This window comes from Cottoperca gobio, chromosome 16 (assembly GCF_900634415.1).
Source record: "Cottoperca gobio chromosome 16, fCotGob3.1, whole genome shotgun sequence".
Classification (NCBI taxonomy): Eukaryota; Metazoa; Chordata; class Actinopteri; order Perciformes; family Bovichtidae; genus Cottoperca; species Cottoperca gobio.
The window spans coordinates 11,804,371-11,826,372 of NC_041370.1; the positions used below are offsets into that span (position 1 = coordinate 11,804,371).

At 40.7% G+C, this 22,002-nt stretch overlaps 1 protein-coding gene across 1 annotated transcript; it reads left to right on the top strand.

Annotated features, from left to right (window-relative positions):
• The first annotated feature begins 15,860 nt into the window (after nucleotides 1-15,860).
• steap4 (STEAP family member 4) lies at nucleotides 15,861-21,769 on the top strand. The gene is made up of 10 exons (XM_029452010.1): nucleotides 15,861-16,380; nucleotides 16,741-16,848; nucleotides 16,941-17,011; nucleotides 17,127-17,214; nucleotides 18,071-18,349; nucleotides 18,442-18,536; nucleotides 18,654-18,764; nucleotides 18,989-19,031; nucleotides 19,195-19,359; nucleotides 20,982-21,769. Exons 1-10 carry the CDS (start codon nucleotides 16,150-16,152, stop codon nucleotides 21,237-21,239), a joined length of 1,449 nt encoding a protein of 482 aa, XP_029307870.1. The 5' UTR covers nucleotides 15,861-16,149; the 3' UTR covers nucleotides 21,240-21,769.
• The last annotated feature ends 233 nt before the right edge of the window (nucleotides 21,770-22,002 follow it).

Below are 22,002 nucleotides of genomic sequence, written 5' to 3' on the forward strand. Positions count from 1 at the left end.
CATATATGGCTATGAGATTCTTGTATTCTGTAACTTTGTAGCCATGGACAAAAGAATGTTACTCCTAGGAACTGTAACCAGGACAGTGGCTTTTCTCACAATCCACAATGTCATGATGCAGCGTTGATGCTGTGCCACTGAAGACAATAGCAACCTTTGAGAGACACGGTGTAATACAGGGATACTCAACTTGCTTTGCCCCGGGGGCCTCTTTTACAAAATGACAGGATATTTATCAGATACAATAAAGAAGTATTAAAACAAATTAATTATTTATTTTCAAATAAACTGATTTATTATTAACTTAGAATTTAATGACTAAACTTACTTGGTACAAGGATTGACAAGGCTTATAATCAGATACTTTACAGCGTTTAATAGCTGCAACTGCAATTTAGTTGTAAATGCTTTAGTATTAATAATTTATAGCCCGGGTCGCAGGTCAAGAGTTCGCAAGGGCATTTTTGATAGACAAGCTCTTGTATTACCCCCCCACAAACAAATAAAGAATTCCCTATTTATTTTCATTGTGAATTAGAAAATGGTCAGTGGGCAACCTGGCAGCCTATCAAAGTCTGTAAATCACTGGTGTTTACTGTACATAATGTTTGCTGTTATTTCTGAACTGACATCTCTCACTTTTTCAAAACATCCTATTACTTTTACTAAAGCTGATATCTCAAGGTGCTTCGGTCATAAAAAACATTATAGGAGACTTTTCCCCTTCATCTTTCAAATTCTTCAGTAACTTCTGGATCCAAGACATCCAATGGTAAATGAGTGATCCCTTAACCTCCAACCTGGATGAAAAAGCAGTGATTGAACAATTTGCCTAGTGCAGTTGACACACAAGGAGAGGCAGAATCACCATTCATCCTGCTGCAGAACAGGTTTCTGCTATTTGTTTTGTCTGTATGAGGTATGCTTCCCTCTGCACTTTAATAGGATTTCCCAACTGGGATATCTATCATTTTTTTTTTTAAGTAAAAAAGACACCTTTTTTTAACAAAGGCAGGAATGGTGTGCAAGACAACCTAAAAATGAATCACCTCATATTTTACTGTACCTCATAACTCAGCTTTCAAATCTCCACTTTTTGTACAGGCAACAGCTTGTATAAAGAATGAATATTTTAAAAAATGTCCTTTCTTACACCCTCTAAATCAATAAGACTTCATTTTGTCAGCACCAAAGTGCTCTGATGAAACTGTCTAATATGTCAAAGTAGAATGCTGAGGCTTGATTGCTAATCTCCCAGGTGTGAACGTGAGTTATCAACACTTTGTTAGACTTGAATAAATCAAGGTCAATGAATGCACACACTACACTTACTAGTTAGGTCATGATTTGTAGCTATGCTAGCACAGTTATCACTCCCAGGCTAACATATATCAACTATGACATGGATTGTTATGACATTTTGAACAGACATCCATGAACACCACACAATGAATCCTACTTGCTTTGGTAGTCCCTTGAATGTCCCTCTAGCGCCATCAACTGGTAAAAATCTCAATAGGCCTACATTGGTTTACAATAACATACAAAAATCATATCATTACTTTGCATGCTAAAACACTAAACTAAGTAGATAAACATCATGCCAGCTAAACATCAGCATAGTGGTATTGTGATCATGTTGCCATGCTAACATTAGCATTTAGCTCAAAGCACATAATGTTTAGGCTTGCAGTTAACTCTTAGTCTTGTTGAGTCTGTTCCCCTTGCCACATTTTGTAATTTAACTGTCTGGGCAACTGATGCAATTCGTGCTGTGAATACAAGCAATTATAATTCTTCTTCATAAATGATTCATATTAAGCTGAATGCCAGTTTGCAGTAGCCTATATGTGTCAGCTATGAGGATAATAATTAAGTCATCATAAGGCAACTTAAAACCCCCACAAAGAAGCCAGATAATCACAGTCTCAACTGCTGATGCATCATTGCACAACAACACTACAGTGTAGCAAGAAGGCACAATCTAAAAAACCATGATGCTGTCTGAAGAAAAACACTGTGGTCACAAGAAGCCATTCACCAACATTGACTGCAGTGATCAAATTGTAATGATTTCTTGTTATTGATGGGAAAAGCAAATGTACCCAGAGATTACGAGACATCATGTTAGTCATTAGTCCACATAAAGGCCTACAGAACAAACATTTCCTGAACATAAAGTATTCATACATTCTGTAAATATATAGCATTTTTCTCTCCATGCACATTACTGCAGAAATGAACAGCTCAAAAGGAACTCTCCCTTTGCTTCATCTGCTATTTGTTGGCATATGTCACAACTAAAAAGTATTTTCTGAGATTCGGTAAAACTAATTTACGCATCATCGTTTGAAAATATAACATAAGCTACAATGAGAGTGTGTGTGTGTGTGTGTGTGTGTGTGCCACTCTGGATTAAAAAGACCTCACGTCTGGATAATACAGCATTGTGTGTACAAGTTCCCACTTCATGACTGTTATACAAGTAGAAAATGGGTGTGAGACAAATATTTCCTGAAGGGTTATGTTACGACGTGGCTCAAGTATCCATATCAAAAGGAAGACACACCATATGAACATTTAAACGAAGAAAGCTTTGGTTGCACAAATGAAACCAAATGTCGTCAATTACACCAAATTAAGCCAATTTAAAGATGTGCCAATTAATTAAAGTATGAATTGTAAAACCAGTAGTATGGGTGAGGGTTAAGTGATGCATGTGTCTAAGGCGGCACAACAAAATCAAACCTGAAGGAAGAAAGATTGAAAGAGCTGCAACCTTGGTTTAAGTGAACTGGGAACACAAATCAGTCAACTGCATGATGAAGAGACACAGGTTAGTAACTGATTGAACCCCAAAGGGCACAGCACAGCCAAATACTGATTTGAATCTACTCCAGTTCAATAAAAGAAACACACATTATGACTTAAAATGACTTTTTTAAGCAGGACTATTGTTTTGCATTGTCAGGCGTTTCAATTACTTTGCCCACCCCCCACGTAGCTGATCCTTTTAAGTGTAATTACTGAAAATTCCACAAGGTGGGACTGTTAGCAAAGACACTGAACAAGGACGTGGCTGGACTATTAGTCACACTAAGTGCAACTAATGACATCTTAGTTTCATAATATGAGTGGACATGATGGGATTCATGTGAAAAGTCAAGCCACTTGATTTCTCATTAGCTGGATAGTGCTATCTTAACAAATTGATTTCATCCTTGGTTCCTCCTACCATCTGCATAGTGATGGGACTGGACAGCTGGAAGAACACATTTACATAGTGGTCTCGAGACACTGAGACTTTACAGCCATACATCTTAATTCATACTAATTGATATAGCTGTGGAGTGTGTGTATTTGTGTGTATCTGCGGTGTGAATATGTGTATTTGAGTGCGCGCACGTGCACATGCAGTAAGAGGGATGGTGATGTGATTTATGGAGAGATCCCCTTTTAGAGGGACAGTACAGACATCGATCCATGCAGATATTACATCATTTATCTCTGCACATTGGCTATATCTGCTGTACTTATTGCTTGGCTCCCTTCCCTGTCAGCTGCGACGTCGTTCCTTCGCTTCTACTCTCCTCCCCATCACTTTCCCTCTGTCTCTTATCCCCTCCCTACCTTCTCTCCAATCTGTAATTTTCATTTTTCCTTACCTGGAGCCTGTAATGAAAATCTTCCAGCAGACCCCTTTTAAAAAAAAAGGAACACCCAATTCTTTCTGGGCCAGAAATAATTTTCCACTCCTGTCATGACTGAAGTGAATGTGGATTTATGGCAACAGAAATTTGAAATAACTGTTACTGGGGCTGTAAGTGCACTTCGTTGCATATAATTCCACTTTAGCAGTCCCCGGAGGAAGGTGAAGACTTTTTAATAACTCCTTCCATTCACCTCCATCCTCATTAAGAGGTCTAGTTGAGTGAAAATGGAAAGATCTACTGAGGGGGTGTTGAGAGGATTGATCTCAACTGAGAGAAAGAAAAGTGAGGGGGCTGTTACTTTTTCGAAGGAGTTGTTGGAAGCTCTCTCTCCAGAGCTCTGCTCTAGAGTTTGACACATCAAGAAGCCTTTTATGGTGTCATTAGTGTAACTGTTCCTCCGAGGACAAATGATTCTGCGGGTTAAGAGGAGTTAATCACCTGCCAATCAAACCTCATCAAGCTCCCTCTACGGATGAGGCGCTATACAAATCTCATCATATTTACGGAGCCTTCAATTAAGCAGATACAGGCAAGTAGACACATGCAGAGAGCAGAGAGTGACAGAGCAAGCAAAGGGCAGACTGGGAGAGTAGGAAAGGAAGAAAGACAGAGATAGAGGAAGACAGTAAGCAGAGCCGGACGACTCCTGTCTGACACTAAGCAGCAGAAATGTAATGTCTTAAAAGGCCATCGCAGTCAATAAAGTTCCTAATGTGCTTAAAGCAATTACTGTGTCCGGAGAGGAGCAGAGTGCATGCAGGATATTAACCTCAGTAACCCGCTCTATCTGGTCCATAATTAAATTATGCTCACATCCTCATTCTAATCCAGACACACACACACACACCTAAAAGCAACACACACTCATGCAATAATACATTGATGCATGTTCACATAAAGTATGTGTTTAACCGTAGCCTAACCTGACAAAAGAACAACTCACGAATAAAAGTGAAAGTAAAAGATAGACTCAAACGTAGTGGAGGTTTTTATGCATCCATCCGAGGACAGATAAGCTATACTCTGACAGTGTCAATGGTCTCTCCTTCTATAATAATTATTGGTAACAAGGCTCCCATAGTTCCCTTTAATTTCCCAGAAAACAGCTGATATGTAAGCATAACTACAACGATCTGTTTAAAGGAATGATTTAGTACTAATGTACTAATTCTGGTAGAAATGGAGATAGTAGTGAACAATTCAATCGAGGTATCCTGTAATTACATTTCCAGTAGAAAATTAATGATGTATGTATTTATATTTAGGTTCAAAAGGAGCATTTCTTTCAAGAAAACTCCTCTTTAAAATTGTCAATATTTTCCCTATGATTTGTACCAAATTAAACTTCCAGGAAAAGTCTAAGGGAATCAAAGCATTTCCGCTTATTTGTACATCATTTTAAATGTTCTCCTTGCTCTCGCTGTGTACATGTGCCCTGTAATCCTGGCTGACATTTGGATCTGCTGCCTGTTACTTTAATTCCTCCCATTTCTCATTCTGCATTTTATGTGCATTCAAATTTAAATAGCTATGTCCAAGTAGTGTAACTAATAAGCTCTTCAAGTTGATTTAATGCTGTTTAATAGTTGTCATACGAAATGTTATTTGCACAGCCAGAGAGAAATTTTGACACTGTGGACGCTAATTATTTCTGCTGAAAATAGCTAACCACCCTTTAGCATTATGCATGGGCCCCCGGTGGAGCTTTTCTCAGCATCTGGGACGGCTTCTGAGGTTTGACTAGGCAGCAAGCTAATTTAGTATTTCTGGATGGTGCCTCTTTGGCTGCTTTTGGTGTTGTGTTTGTATTGTTAAGCAATATGTTCTGATCTTGTCTCGAGAATTCTAAGCTGCTGCTTTCGGTCAACATATAACAAATCTGTTAAACAAGAATTGTGAGCATGATTGTGCTTAGGAATATGTGTGTGTGTGTGTGTGAGAGTTTTGTGTCTATGTGTGTGTGTGAGTGTGCATTGTTTGCCATGCTGAGGAGGACTCCATTGCTCTGGCTAGACGATACCGGAGGATAGGCTGTCTGGAAAAAAAGGTGTTAGCCCATCAGCAGACTGTCAACCACACTCTCTATCACACACACATTTTCACATGCATGCACACACACAAATAAAACACAGCCATCAACTACTACCAATACAGAGCTGGAGATAGGAGAGGTATTTTTTGCCAATGATTACCGCCAATCTGTTGCATCCACCATTAGCATTTCCAAGAATGCATTATGCACATGGGTATACCCTCATCATGTAAGCCTTGTCACATGAACAACAATCTGTCACCCTGTAGTGTTTAAGCTGTCATGATGAGCAGAGTGTGAATATTATGAACTGGGTAAGTGCACTGAATTTAATCAAATGAACTGCTGCACACCCAGCAGGAATTACAGCTTAAACCACATTACAGCAAGTAAGCACTTTTGGAAAATTCATACATATGTCCTTGAGGTATTTGAATATCACGTGTTAATGAATATTTAATGATGAAAATAGTAACCTCTGAGCATTCTTGATTTTCAAACATGCATCACTGCACATTTAAGGAACTATCTCAGTATGTTAACTGGAAGAAAAATGATGATCTTAATCAGTATATGTGAAGCCGTATGTATGCTTCACTCTGCTGAGCGCTATAAAAAGACAGCCTCCTCCTGGCACTGAAATGACTTAAGTAGGTAGAGAAAGTTGTTGTATTAACAGCTTGCTGGTGTAATTTAAACAAAAGAAGAATTGTATGCCACAGAGGCCTCTAACTGACGATGGAGTTAATGACACTTGTCTATTGTGGCTTGATTTCTTTCTCTCTTATAAGTTAATTTTCTATAGAGATGTATAGTGGCAACATTGTATGGTTTAAATAAAAAGGACACAGACAAGACTCAAATGTCTTTTATGAGGACACTTCAGTTACCATAAAAAGATGGAAGTCCACAAGGATTCAGAGTGAGCACAAAAGAGAATTGAATACATCTTTTACGTTTTTTTGATTAGCCTTGAGAAGTGCTTGCTATTTCAATGACAGATAAAGCGGACAACTCAATACTGCAAATCTGTACTGCTGATATTCATTGTATTTGCTCTCATTGTGTGTTCTCTCTTTTTTTGGGGTCATGGATCATAGAAGGCCAGGGAGAGCAAACAAAGAAATGTGATATCAAGTAAAAATGCATGACCATAGCCTTGGGGAGTAGAAGGACAGCATGGTAGGGACCATTTGTGTGTGTGTGTGTGTGTGTGTGTGTGTGTGTGTGTGTGTGTGTGTGTGTGTGTGTGTGTGTGTGTGTGTGTGTGTGTGTGTGTGAGTGTGTGTGTGTGTGTGTGAATGTGTACATGTGTGAGAGACATAAAGAAGGGGACCATTTCTCTCAGAGCCAAAATGAGGTTGGGGAATTGGATAGAACACTTTCGTTCCCCCCAATGAAAGTGCCTCTCTCATATTCGCAGGAGGACATATGGGGTGTGAAGCAAAGCCATCATATGACGACAGGGGGAGAGGAATGCTTGCGAGCCTGAAGAGATGACAAGAGAAAAACAACCTGAAACCAAGTTAAGGGAGAATCAGTTGGGGAGATTGCTTGGGAAACCGTGTGTCTTGCACCACTGTAAACTTTAATGAAGAAACTTCCTGAGTCTCTCCTGTGGGGTACTGAGTGTCAGTGTTACAACCATTCGAAACGAAACACGGAGATTCTGTGAAACGCTGATGGGCTGCACGGCATGTTCTAACACAGTAGAACACAATATACAGTGTCCACCTAACCTCACTTCATCACTGTGAATGTGCTGATACACTTAGGCTTGCACGTGTGCAGACACACCCCCGCAGCACGCACGCGCCTTTACACGTGCACACACACAGTAACAGAAACACACACACACACACACAGGCAAGACAAGGTGGCAGACAGTCGGTGTAGAGATAGATGGGGGAGGTAAATAGGGGTGTCATGGCAGTGTGATGGAATGAGGCAGGGGAGAATTCATCCTGTGTTTCCTCTAGCCTCTGTCTCCCTGCTGACAGCATCCTGAAATAGGGCCCAGTGTGTCTGTATATATATATATATATATATATATATATATATATATATATATGTATATGTGTGTGTGTGTGTGTGAGAGAGAGAGAGAGAGAGAGAGAGAGAGAGAGAGAGAGAGAGAGAGAGAGAGAGAGAGAGAGAGAGAGAGAGAGAGAGAGAGAGAGAGAGAGATATGTGTTTTTTTAACTTTGGTGTGTTTGTGTGTGTTTCTCCCTCTGTGTGTTATGTTGTATCTCCTCAGCTCTGGGAGTGGGATGAAAGCGGCGAACGTGGATGGAGATAGAGATAACACCAGGGAATGTGGGAAAGTGAGAGAGAGAGAGAGAGAGAGAGAGAGAGAGAGAGTGAGAGAGAGAGAGAGAGAGAGAGAGAGAGAGAGAGAGAAAGAGAGCCCTCTGGGGAAGATGAAATATCCTCCCTATATTGTTTTTTATGCTCAGGTCTGGTTTGAACTGGAATCCCACCGGGCCAGTGGTCAGTAAAGTGTTATTAGATCCCGCTGAGCATCCTTCTGTGTTCTGTACCTGGGGGTAATCTTTTTAAAATACTGTTGCTGCTAAAGGTACGAGAGACATAGCTGTTAATGTGATAGATATTTATCGAGTGTTTTCATATTTCTGGCACCAGTGGAATAGGGTTGGTTCACTCCAATGATGCCGCTGTGAAGAAAGGAACAACTAAAGAAAACATCCTTTGGTTATGGAAGAATGTTGTTACTGTGGGGTTGCCACATAAATGCAAATCAACCTTCGGCTACTTTTTAACAATAACATATATACTATACTATATACTATAATATATTTATTTAATTTTGCCCAGTTTTACCAATACTATATATAAAGTTTCACAATAAGACACAAATTCACACCTTTTTGGACCAAGACTTACTGCTGTGGTTAATTATTATTTTTGCCAGACATGACTCTGCCCTCTTGGGTCATACACACCAAAAAATTGACATCAATTTGAAAGAAAAAAGGTGTTAAATGAGCAGCCTAAAACTGCACAATACCCTGCAGAAGTTGCAGCGCTTTGGGAATGAATGAGAGATTATTTTGTTCCGCATATTTTAATACATATAAATATAAACATTGGTTGCTATGTACAGGTAGGTGTGTGTCTCTATCAGTACTAAGCATGTTGTTTAGCAAAGTTTGCACAAGCAACCTTTTGTTTAGTGGTTGGCCTCTCCAGCTTAACTCGACCTGCTGGTTTGTGATGTTACTGCTGTGTACCTTGTGAAATAAAATTCACTCTGGAGGTAGAGCTCTGTGTGCTTGTCTGCCCCTGTCATTTAGAAAACAAAGAATTTTAAAGCTAGCCATTGCTGAAATAATGTTGACCAAGGCTGTAACTGTTATCCTTACTCATTTAGTTCCACAGTACCTTTCTCTTTTCTCTTTCAACTCTCAGTTTCTTACATTCTCTCTTTCTTCTCCTCTCTTTCTGGCACTGTCTCTCTGCCTTTGTCTCCTCTTTCTCACTCTTTCTCTCCCAAGGGATAAAGACCCTCCCAGTCTTCAGCTCACTGAAGCCTGTGTGGAGTAATTAGAATTAAAGTATTAGAGTTAAAAAGGAGGATTTGAGTCTGATTATGATGAAGGAAAAAACTATAATCCAAACACTCCCTCATGGGTTTTCTAAAAGTGCAATTCACTCTTACAAATACACAATACGCTAAACAGACCAAACAGTATTAGCTGTAGGTGTGTGTGAAATTGTGTGATGTTCACAGGTGTATCTGTATTGTGCGCGTGGGAAGTACAGTAAGTGAATAGTCCTCTGTATCTGCCTTCCTCTTTGCAGTGAAGCTGACTTTTCCTCTCGATTAAAAATGAATGTCCCTCCCTTCTGCTCTCTGTCACGTTTCCTTGCTTCTGTCGCTTTCCCTGCTCCTACTCGCTCTCTTTTTCACTGTTATCCCCTCTATATCCTCTCTATTTTCTTCAAGCCATCTCTATATATCACCCCCCCACACACACACATGCACACTTACGCTGAGACTTTTTTCCCTCCTGGCTCCTCCTGGCTCTCTCCTCCTATCTCATTCTCTATGACCCCCTCTCTTTCTGAACATATTTCATCAAAGGCCTCCTCACAGGTAACAGTCACCCTGATCTCATTAACTGCTGCTAAGCGCAGAAGACTTGAAAGAACACACGTCTCAATCACGCACACACGCACACACGCCTCAATCACACGCACACACGCACACACGCACACGCACACACACACACTCACACACACACACACGCCTCAATCACACGCACACACACACACGAACAGTAGCATAGGACAAGAGAATCATGGCATGAAGGATCATGTATAATTCTTAAACTGAGGATAGTTTTAACGATCTAATGATTTCAGGCTACTGCACGAGCACTGAGATGGGCTTTTATATTGGTTTTGTGTGTGTGTGCGTGCGTGTGTATGTGTGTGTTCCACAGCCTCTCACTCAGTCTCTGTCCTGTTAGTAGCTGTATTAACCTGGGGTCTCTCTGCTCTCCCGATCACTGTAACCCCATTAACTCCCATTAAGTCTCATTACCACTCTCGTGAGAATCGTTACCGCTTGCTTTATCTCATTTCCTAAACACCACAGTATGCATTCTGTGGATGTCTGCTTAGTGCAACACAATTTTTGTCAGTAATTGCAAGTCGTTATGCGTTCCATTGGAGGCGGGACTAGCTGTGAATGGTGGTTTGCCAGTCAACGACTGACAGTAATTGAGCAATCCACTGCCTCCGAAATACGAAAAGGCAGCCCACACTGCAGAGGAAAATGGTTTTTTTTGTGACCTGAAGAGCTGTGTGGAAAACCTACCAGAGAAGGGGGCACTGGACTGACAGCCTGACACAGAGTCAACTATAATTATACATGACTGTCAGAGTGAAATATTCAGCAATGTGTGGTCATGGGGATGAATTATAGATTCACTACCGTCAGGACTTAGTGTTTCGGAGTGGGATTTGATGTTGTAAGGGCCAAGAGGGAGTGGGCTCTGGAGTAAGATGAAGAGAAAAAACAGAGAAAGAGGAGTGAATGGAGTGATTAAGGACGAGAAGAAGATTAGGTTAGACATAGAGGAAGGGAAGTTTTACTTCTACAGTTCAGTGAAGTCTGTGATATCCCCAGGTGCATGGAAGATGTATGGCACTGTTCACTTACAGCCAGAGGAATGGGACTTCTCTATCTAATATCGCACATTTTAAAGTTACATTTTAGTTTTCATTAAGCATTCAATAGTTTTTTGTTAATATTTCCTTTCAGGTCATTTCTGTTCACATACAGATGACTCACTGAAACCTGATGATTGTGCACATCTTCTGTAATAATCTGCTGAACAGAGCATCCTGCTTCCAGTTCATTTAGTTTCACTTCTTGTTTTAGTGTGTTTGGCAACACATGTTTTTTTTGTGAAAAACAAAAATACATAACATTTTTTATGGTCTCTTGTAATTGTTTTCAGCAGGTATGGTGTAATACAAAGAGTCAATCCTAAATGGCATCCAGTATATGGAGCAAAGTCTGCAAATTAAATTAATGCACACAATTCAAGGTGCGCTGCCACTCACATGTGACAAAACCAATACCTGGACATATCCAACAGAGCCCTTGTGATAAATTGGTATATTTAAGCTGTCAAAAGTCCTGCTTAGAAACCTGGTCTGCTAGTGCCGCTGCTTTATGGCTCAGTTTGCAACTAGTGCTGCCACAGTTACTGCTGCTGTTGCTGCAGCACTCCTGCATTTCATCAACAACTAGAGCCGAGACACACATAGCAGATTTTACAAGATAGATATTCCCCTCAGGGGCTTTGAGGCATATAGTACTGTAACAGTCATATGGTTACTGACACAGAACATCCCACATAATACACTGCCGCTGATGTCCGGCGTCGTACTGAACGTGGCTTTTGGATTTGAAAGCAACATTATTTAAACTGTAAGCTTTACAAATGCCTAAAAAGTTGACTTAAAACCACAAGTCACCATAACATTACATATTTATGACTAAATAAGCAACAATCAAAGTAAACAAAATCCTTTTTGTTTTTTGTTTTTTGAGAAAGAATCACTCAAATACTGTAATCTGTTTCATCAGGGCTTGTGTGTGTGTGTATGTGGTTGGATCAGATTTGATTGAAAGTGACTATAAAACCCAACAACTGCCATCAAATTCTGTTGCTAAATGTTGCTAAAGTATATTTGGCTATATCTAATTTAAAAAAGACATACTAACATATAATAAAACCTGTTCTGCATATAAATGGCTAACACAATTTGTTGCCAATGGAATCTGCTGGTTATGGTAAACATTATCTTCTCTGCACAAACATTATTTGGGAAAATGTTAAAAATCCCCTAAAAGATAAATGTGGAGGACACTCTGCTGAAAGTCCAATCGTGATTGCCAAAGAAACATCAGTTTGATGGTTAAGCAATATTATTTGTTTATGTTTGGATGCTTGGGGATTTTTAATTAAAAACAAATGTGGGAATTTCCGACTTTCGATTTTGACTGGAACTGAGCCCCACAAAAGAAAACCTATAAATATGTCAAGTGACAATCACATAACATTGTGTATGGACGCCCAAAATAGCTCCTTCCACTTTGCAACTCTATGCAGGAAATGATCACCAAATGATGTATGTGCCAATAAGTATGACAATGGGGCATACTGTCCTGCCCTAACAGTGGCAGCAAAGCTAACATGAGAGTGAGGGAGATGTCAGTTAAGCCTACTCTGTACAGGCCCACACCGTCCTGACAGGACGTCTAATCCAGCAACATAGATAACAACACCTTTGTGGGTGTGAAGGTGCACATCCACATTATTGTATTTTTAGGGGACAGAATTGACAGAGTCCTTTAATATTGCATACATCAGTGTTACTATAGAACTATTGTTCGCTCATTCAGTCAGGTTTTATTACCACTGTGATTAGATCACCTATAAAGATGAAACCATGTTCTGATGCTGCCCTGAATTGTTAGAGACAAAAAGAGAGACAGGAAGATGTGTGTGTGTGAGTGTGTGTGTGTGCCTGCGTGTGTGAAATAAAGTGTGTTACAAGGAAAGACTGGATCTGACCCATTAACTTTACAGGCCATTCATTTAACACCGGTGCAGCAGGGGTCAGTAGGGAGATTTCACTGTAAATCTCTACAACGATCACAATGATAGACCCGAGAGAGAGAGAGAGAGAGAGAGAGAGAGAGAGAGAGAGAGAGAGAGAGAGAGAGAGAGAGAGAGAGAGAGCACAGCTTGCAACAATGTTCCTGGCTCTGTCCAAAGCCAAGATAAGTTTCACTAAGGATACATCTGCTGCCAACCAGCCAGCTGGACTTTATTTTCTTCTGTTACTCATTTAAACACTCTACAATTAAAAGGGCTCTGATAGCTTAGCCATTTTCTGAGCAACTGATGAGTAAATGTGGGTTGTTTTTGTAGCAGGGCCCTTTCTTATTTCTGCCTTAAGAAAAGCTGTTTTAGATTTTAGATGTGGCCTTTCTGGCTGTGTCAGGTCATGGCCCGCAAACCCAAAACATAACCTCAAAAGGATAGCTAAGGGTGCTCATATGAGGACACTCTGTGCCTCAAGGAAAGAGGAGGAAGAGGTGAAGTGAGAAGAGGGAAAAGTCAATGTACCAAACATCCTGCCTCAGACCGAGATGTGTCTTGCTCTCCTCTTTTGCCCTGCGGCACAGCAGCTCGTTGGCTTGGTCACACTTCAGATCCAGCAACTTCTACCTATCAAAACACCTGCAGTACTGTGCAACCATTCTCTATGCAGGACTTCTAACACTCCCTATCTCTATGCCATCGCCATATTTCTTTTTGACATCAAATCACACTCTGCCACAAATCTTTCCACTGTAGATAATTAATAATTCATCCCCCCTGACCATGCTCTCCACTGAATAACTGCTATAGTTTTTCATGTATCCGATAATCCATTACCTGAAGAGCATCTGCTCTGATAACCCCATCACTGTAGAAAACCTACATCACTTCTTCCTTCCTTCTCTTCAGCTCTCTAAGGTCTAAATTCCAACATGGTCACAACTATACATGTGTTAAAGCTGCTTTAAAGATAGCAGAGAACCGTACAAGTTACCAAACAAAACACACAGCATTTAAAAAAATCAATAATCTTTCTATAATGATGTAGAAAGCAGGATGTAACTGTATCAGTGAGCCTCATTTCATGCACCAGAATTCATTAGCATACACTTGTGGCTCTAATGCACACTGCGTTTTGCTTAGACAATCAGATATTGCGTAGTGTAAAGCCAATCATGGTAATGGCTGTAGCCTGGGAATACTGGACGGTCTAATCATCACCCTAGCCTGAGAGTGCCTTTTTTCCAGACTTGACATTTGATATGTGATTGCTGCTTTCAGTCAGTTTAGTTTTGATCATCAGAAAAACACCCACACTGTTCGAAGCTGGATTGTTTGTTGTGTTGCTCTCGAGAACTTGGCTGCAGCTCTTGTGTTCACTGAGGTCGAGCTCGGTTCTTTAGTGCCTCAGCTGTTACTGGTTGATATTTGAGCTTTGCCTCAGAGGGCAAGGAACTCTGGGTCAGTTATAACTGACCACTCGATATGGGAAAGAATAAACCCCCACACCAAACCACATGGATAACACTGGCCTGCCAGATTTCCATTAAACGTTAACACTTTCTCTATCAGGCATTCTTTTGTTTGCTTTTCTTCTTATTTACTAAAGCAAAGGCTCATGATAATCTTTGTTTATCAAGCCTGACTCTCCCCTCCCCATGAGCATCACTTTACTTTAGGCTGTAGGATCCTGTGAGAAGAAGAGCAGAAAAGTAATTGTTTACCAAACAGCAGATTAATTGCTGTTAAGGTCTCAGGCTAATTAATGCCCACGAAACCAGATCAGCGACAAATTTCATTACACTATCTTGAGTGTGTGTGTTCATGTACTGTATGTGTGCGCTAGTAAATTACCATTATATGTAGACATGTAGACACACACACACACACACACGCGAACACACACTAGCCACTCAGTGAAGCAGTAGAGCAGAAGGAGTAATTACAGTGTAGGACAGGTCACTAGGACCGTGGTTCACCTCAACCCTGAACACTGGAGCTATTCTGGACCTCTGGGAAAATAAGAAGGACTGAACTCAGAGGTCAACTTCAGTTACCAGGCTGAGGACATTAATTACTCACAGGGCCAACACAAGATTAGACTGTAATTTGTGGGTTTGCCAGTTTGCATGAATCAGCGAGCGCCTCTACTGACCAACATATCAGTGACTGATTACAAGCAATGGGTTCTTACACTCCAAGCACACGACAAACATCCTCCTGCTATTACTATGTGTGTCATTTGTTTTGCACACATGTGAAAGCAATTATGCTGTTGGATGTTATGGTCATATAATGGAGATTATGAAGGGGAAGAGAAGAGGGGGTTGGGAGCATTCCAGCGCATTGTGTTTGCATACCGTGACCTAGACTCGGTCCAGAAAAGTGAGTTTGTAGAAAGCCTAGTGATACTGCTTCAAATTTGTGATGAGTAAACTTTCTGCTTATCCCATTCTTTTCTAAACTGCACCTAATCTACGACACTGGTTTAAGATTTAATTTAGTTTTCATCTCTGTGTAAATGCCTAAACCTGTTATATTGGTCTTTGAGCAGCTGACATTAGATAAACTGCGATTTAAAACATCTGTCTCACTCTGTGCCAGTCAGAGCTTGTTGTGTTTTTTTTAGATGTGTCATTCCTTTATGTCCTCACATTGACTGGGACTTTCACTTAATGTCTTCATCTGTGTGTGTGTGTTTCTTAATGTGTTCATTCATACCATCAATTGGGTAAAAAGAGAAAAACCTCATTATTTTTGGTATACTGTAATAAATTTAGTGTTGTTTTCCAATGTTGCATAATCTGCCTCCACTGACTTCCCAGAAGAAGGCCATGCCCATGTGCCACACTATTTCCTGCATAAACACACACAGACATGGGCAGACACAGTCTGTACAAACACCCGTGCCTGCAGAAACACATACCTCCCACCTTTTACCATGGAGTTTCCCAGTTTACACAGACTTCACCCTGAGCCATGGAAGGGGATGGGCCAATACAAAAACTCAAGCCTAAAATATCTCCTAGTCTAAAAAGTAGTGAGTTAGAAGAGCAGACACATTCGCTTGAGGGGGAGACAGTTAATTTGCTGACACTTTTTTCCAGATGCACCCAGAAGAGCTGTTACTTTGAAGACTATTATTTTGTTACATTTGCCTTGAATCTGGACACATTACATGTTTTGACAGAAAAACCGGTGGAGTGTGTTGTTCCGTCAAAACCACAGGAGATATCATCGCTGTTTGTATCAGACTATGGCGATGACGATTGACAGACTGAGTGGCGTGTCAAAAGAGTTGATGTCGGAGAGCATTTTGCTGTGTCCTCTGGGCACCGCAGCTGCCCCTGAGCAGAAGCTGCTGTGTATCTTCGGGACGGGGGACCTTGGGCGCTCTCTGGGCCAGCGTCTGCTCCAGACTGGCTACAGGGTGATATACGGAAGCCGCAGACCTCACAGCTGTGGTCCCTTGCCTCAAGGAGCTCAGGTACAAGATGTTGCAAGACATCTTCTCAAACTCTGGAATTCAACTTTTTTTGATGATTGTTGTTGTTGTAATCAACAACTGATACTTTAGAATATGTATCGCATGATGGCCCTGAACCAACATACATCATGCTGGGAATGCTTCTTTTATTGGGCTTTGACAGTTAAATGAGCTAAACAAGGTCAGTTACAATATGTGTGTTCATGTGTGTCTGCACATGTTGCTGTGTTTTGTTTTCATCTGTCATGCAATATGTGCTTAACTAATGATCTACCACTGAACACACTGAGCTGTTATAAGTGAGTGTGTTGGCACATGTAATGGCCATGCATGACATTAGTGTTTGTGTGTGTTGTACAGGCGATGGACTACGAGGCAGCAGCCCTCTCAGCCACTCTGGTCTTTGTTTGTGTTCACAGAGAACACTATGACTTCCTGGAGGCACTTGCACCTCAGCTCCAGGGGAAGGTAACTTGTTGCACGGTCAGCTGCCTTTGTAACACAGGAGTTGGTTAATTTCCCAACTTTTTATCCACTCTGCTTATTTCATTGATTGGAAGGTGCTGGTGGACGTCAGCAACAACATCAAGAAGAATCTATACCCAGAGGCCAATGCTGAGTATCTGCGGAGGTGAGAGGAAATAGAGCAATAATGTAATTACCTAAAAATATTGGGATCACATGGATGATGTGGATTGAATCGCCAACAACATGAAGTGAAACAGAGTTTGTTGTTTGTTGTCCAGGCTGATCCCTGGAGCTCACGTGGTGAAGGCTTTTAACACCCTATCTGCCTGGTCCCTGCAGAATGGACCCTCAGATGCCAATAGACAGGTACTGAATGTGTTCTGATGTTGTTTCCAACAGATTTGTTAAAAATAAAAAATCTTGTGCCTTTTCTTATTCTGCTATTTAGGAATGTTTTTTCTTTCTGATGGTGACATGTCTCATTTTAGAATTAAACTATCGGGCACTGCTTGTCAAATTCTTCTCCTACTGCAGAACTACAAGCATTTTATAATGTTCTGATGTGTTCACACAGAGGGGCGTCGACCAACAAGTTAAAAATAATAGTCTCTTTTAGAAAGGAAATCATTTCAGTCCAAATTATATTATTAACTCATTTTGAAGTTTAGATCAAACCAAATCCAAGTAAAAGGAGCCAAATCTGAGTAGTCAGCCTCGTGTCTTTGCTGTGAATGCCATCTCTGATGTATCCTTGAATCAATTAACTCCACAGTCTCTCTTAGATCTAAGCTCGCCATCACATGCTTTGCTCTCTCGCTCTGTACTGCAAAGCTGCAGCATATGTGGGTTTTTCTGTTTCATTTTGATCTGGTTGTGCAATCCCAGAGGATGGTAAAAACCACACAGTGTGTGTGTGTGTTTTTGGGGGCTGTATGTTTATGTATGTGTGTGTTGGTGTATTTGAAGTTCAATCAGCAACACCACATAGGTGTTGACTGAGCATTGTTGTTGGTTTTTACCAGCTTTATTTAACTATATTTAGTATTTAATTTGGAGAGCTTCTCCAGGTACTTTTATGTTCAATCCTCTGGAGTCAAAACCATCCTTTCATCAGTTTGTGTGCCAACGCATAAATATGAAATAATGAAGATATATACTGCTTACATGGGGCATTTCGAGTGCTTTAAAAAAACTGGGGTTTTTTGTTTTTGTAATGCTCCAGGTGTACCTGTGTGGAAACGATGCCGAGGCAAAGCAGGCAGTATCGGAGATAGCCACCAAACTGGGCTTCGCTGTTGTGGATAAAGGGTCTCTGTCCGCAGCCAGAGAGCTGGAAGACTTCCCTCTTCAGCTGTTCCCAGAGTGGAGGCTGCCGCTACGCGTGGCCATCGGCCTCACCGCCTTCTTCTTCTTCTATGTGGTCATTACAGATGTTGTGTATGCGTATGTTGTCCAGGGGAAAGACAATTCCTTCAGAATCATGGTGTCCCTAGCCAACAAGGTAAAGTGTTCCTCTTTGAAAGTAACTAACTTGATTCTGGGGCATGTTGTACTCACAATAACCACTTCTGTGTTCACCCCCCAATCTTTCAGGTGTGTCCCATTGTGTCTCTTATCATGTTGTCGCTGTGTTACCTGCCTGGTGTCATAGCTGCCTTCCTTCAGCTCTACAGAGGAACCAAGTACAGGTAAGAAATATAAATAGGATGGATAGACTGATAATCAGTGCGTGTAGAGACAATTTCCAATATTCTTTAAATATTGTATCCTGCAAGTCAAAGTTTAAACAAGTATGTTTGCTTCAGGCGTTTTCCTGACTGGTTGGATCGCTGGATGCTGTGCAGGAAACAGCTGGGACTGATAGCACTTGGCTTTGCTTTTCTACATGTTCTCTACACTCTCGTAATCCCCATAAGGTATGCCATACCCTAACAACCATTCAATATTTGAAATGTCCCGTCACATTTCTGTTCATTTCAACCAAAGAAAACAACAACAGCTTTGAACTTGTAGGTAATCAATGTTTTTGTATTGTTATTCTATTCGACTTTTAGTTCTGGTTACTTCTACCTTAAATGTATGAAATAATTACGCTTGATGATTTTTTTCTCTAAATATTTATTGTCATTTTCTTCCCCAGATACTATGTGAGATTCAAGATTTCAGAAGGTACCATCTCGCAGGTAAGACACACATGCAGCTTGTGTTTAATAAATTCAAAGCTTTGAGTCTGCATAACAAGTACTTATTGATATACAGCCACAATATCAGATTATTTTGCATGATTCTGTGTGGTACATTTACTGTTTTCAAAAATAGCTGTGTCTTGTTTACTGTCACTTTAAGATCAGGGAGAACAGAACGTCAGTGTTTGACTCCACCACGGCCTGGCGTGCAGACTCTTACTACTCTATGGGGATTCTGGGATTTGGCCTGTATATCCTGTTGGGAATAAGCTCACTCCCCTCCGTCACCAATGCTCTCAGCTGGAGAGAGTTCAACTTCATACAGGTGGATACTGGCATGTTTGTCTGGGTCATATGATACGTGGGTATCTGGATGCGTTAGAGTGTGTGAGCTTCAGATTGTCCGCATATTTGGACATGGAATACAGAACTCTACTTTAGCTGTACGGCCCATCAAAATGTGGCTGAATCCCCTGCATCCTGTTTACATAGTGAAACTCTGGCAGTCATAACTGGAGTAATGTGGATTTTTTTTTAATTACAGTTTCCAGTGGTGCTGGACTCCCAAGCAATCTGTCTAACAGCGTTATCCTTGTTTGTGCCCGTGTGTGTTTTTATCGGACTTATTAAATAACAAATTGAATCATTTTCATGGAAACCTAAAATTACAAAAGTGTTCTGATCTTCAGAAACTTGATCATCTCACAAATTAAGAATCTCCATTTAACTTTGCACTTAAATGTTAGACTTCTTTTTCTTTTCTTTTCTTTTTACCAAAAAGAAAGACAGCAAAGGCTTCACACCTTTTGTAGCCAACTGACTTGGCACTCCCAGCCTACACAAAGGAATCTGAATGGCAAACAAGCTAATTGACGGTTATTTTAGAGCCATTTCTGTGATATTTCATGAGCCAGCTTCTGATAAAATGACTAAACAAGCTCATTGGGAAATATAATTCGGGACAACTGATTATCTCACCTCTACACCGTGCCCTTGAAAAGCTGCAAATGACAACTAGATTGATGATTCATTTAACACAGAGGTACATGCTCACAATATTAAATAGGCTTGGTTGGTATCCACTCACAATGTGTCCGCTGGGTAGTAGAAGTAGAAGTGCGTTATGAAATGTTATGTGTACGGTTACAACAGTATTGAACCTGTTTATGCTCTAGGCTGCTGAATTTCGGACATTTACAGAGAAGCTACAGGACCTTTTAAAGTGTGTGAATACTGGATGGAAAAATATATGCAACGATAGTCACATCATGTCCATTAGCCAAGATTCCAGCTATGACTGATGAGGACAATGCTGTGCTTCAGCCCAGATGGAAAACAGTGAAGCAATAGCAATAGCTGCTTCCAACTTCCAGCTGGAAGTAATCTGTTGAAAGAATGTCCATGATATTTCCATCCTTCCCTGGCTAAATCTTCCGCTTTAGCTTTTTATTAACTTGTGCAGACACAAATGTTTACCTTTTTTCTCACTTTGACCAATCGAAAATAAAATCTGCCACACTACAGGGAACAAACTCATTCATAAATGTAACTGGGTCATGTCAAGCTCATTTTCGCATTCCACACCCCTCCCCCCTTTTAGTCCAGCCCAAATTAGAGCAGTGCTTTAAATGTTAAGTTATTCATCAAATGTAATTTAGGGGGCATACATTATCCTTCCCCACAGTCTTAAGGTTTAGTTCATGTGTATGGGATGGATCTACGTGCCTGTAAATGTGCAAGTGTATATGTGCATGCACGTTCCTCAGCAGTTGAATTTTGTACGTGCGCACAAAGTAGATGAGTGCGTGCACATGTGTAGGTCAAAGGTTTGTCTCTGTAAAGGTCAGTCTATCACAAACTAAGCCTGTTACACAGTAATTACTTCTGTGTTTATTAGTACAACTATGTGAATCTCTGAATATACTGACAGTTTTCTCCCTCTTCCAGTCCAAGCTGGGATACCTGACAGTGTTCTTCTGTACCTTTCACACCTACCTATACGGATGGAACAGGTTCCTTCGTCCATCTTCGTACAAATGGTACACTCCTCCGGCCTACTTCCTCTCTCTGGTGGTGCCCTCTGTGTTGATTGTACTCAAGCTGCTGCTCATTCTGCCTTGTGTGGACCGCAGCCTCACACGCATTCGACAGGGCTGGGAGAGGACTAGTCCAGAGGACGGCAATAAAAGAGCACTGCTCATGTAGAGACTTTCGCAGTTACGGACACACAAACATTGGTATGCAGAGAAAAACACAAAGATGCATTCCAAGAGCTCCATCATTAGGTAACCCCGGCTCATTGTCTTGGATGTCACAGATCCAAAACGGTATTGTTCTGCTCTATGATTTGAACTCCTTTCAGTTTCTCTTTATGTGATCATGTTTGAATTGTTCCATTTTGTACACATAGTTACTCAATAACACTGCATGCTTTCACCAGTTGTACAAATACCTTGCATACTACATAGACAATCATAGACTGGCGCATTAAAGCAGACTAAAGCATACTTACTGTAGTGTTACTCTAACTCTGAACTGTTCTGTTAATGTCAGCAGCAACACGTTTGACTTTGATTTTTAAAGATCATAATTTCTCATCAACCGGTTATGGCGGATTATGTATATTGAATTTACTTTGTATCTTTTTCTGTGATTTTAGATTATTGGATCTATTGTTATTCATTATTAATGTTTCTATGTGTTACCACTGTTCAATAAACTTAAGTGTGACTCAACAGCATTGTCTCTCTTTGTCCCTCTCATCCTTTTCTGGAAGCTCAGTCAAACTCAGTTTTTCCCTGCTGAATTGAGTGTGCTCTGTCTAGTCGTCTCGGTCTGATCCCTCTCCAGGGTTCATCCCTCCGGCTGATCTGATGCCGTTCTCCAGGAAACATTTGCTTTGAACTGCAGTATTCTCCCCAGTCACTACAGGATCTCATCACATCAGTGGAGAGAGGAGTGTGCAGGC

Coding starts and splice junctions, on each gene's coding strand:
- steap4 (XM_029452010.1), top strand. CDS start 16,150: ATGGCGATGACGATTGACAGACTGAGTGGCGTGTCAAAAGAGTTGATG. Junction 17,215..18,070: donor CCTCAGATGCCAATAGACAG/GTACTGAATGTG, acceptor GTAATGCTCCAG/GTGTACCTGTGTGGAAACGA. Junction 18,765..18,988: donor ACTCTCGTAATCCCCATAAG/GTATGCCATACC, acceptor TTTCTTCCCCAG/ATACTATGTGAGATTCAAGA.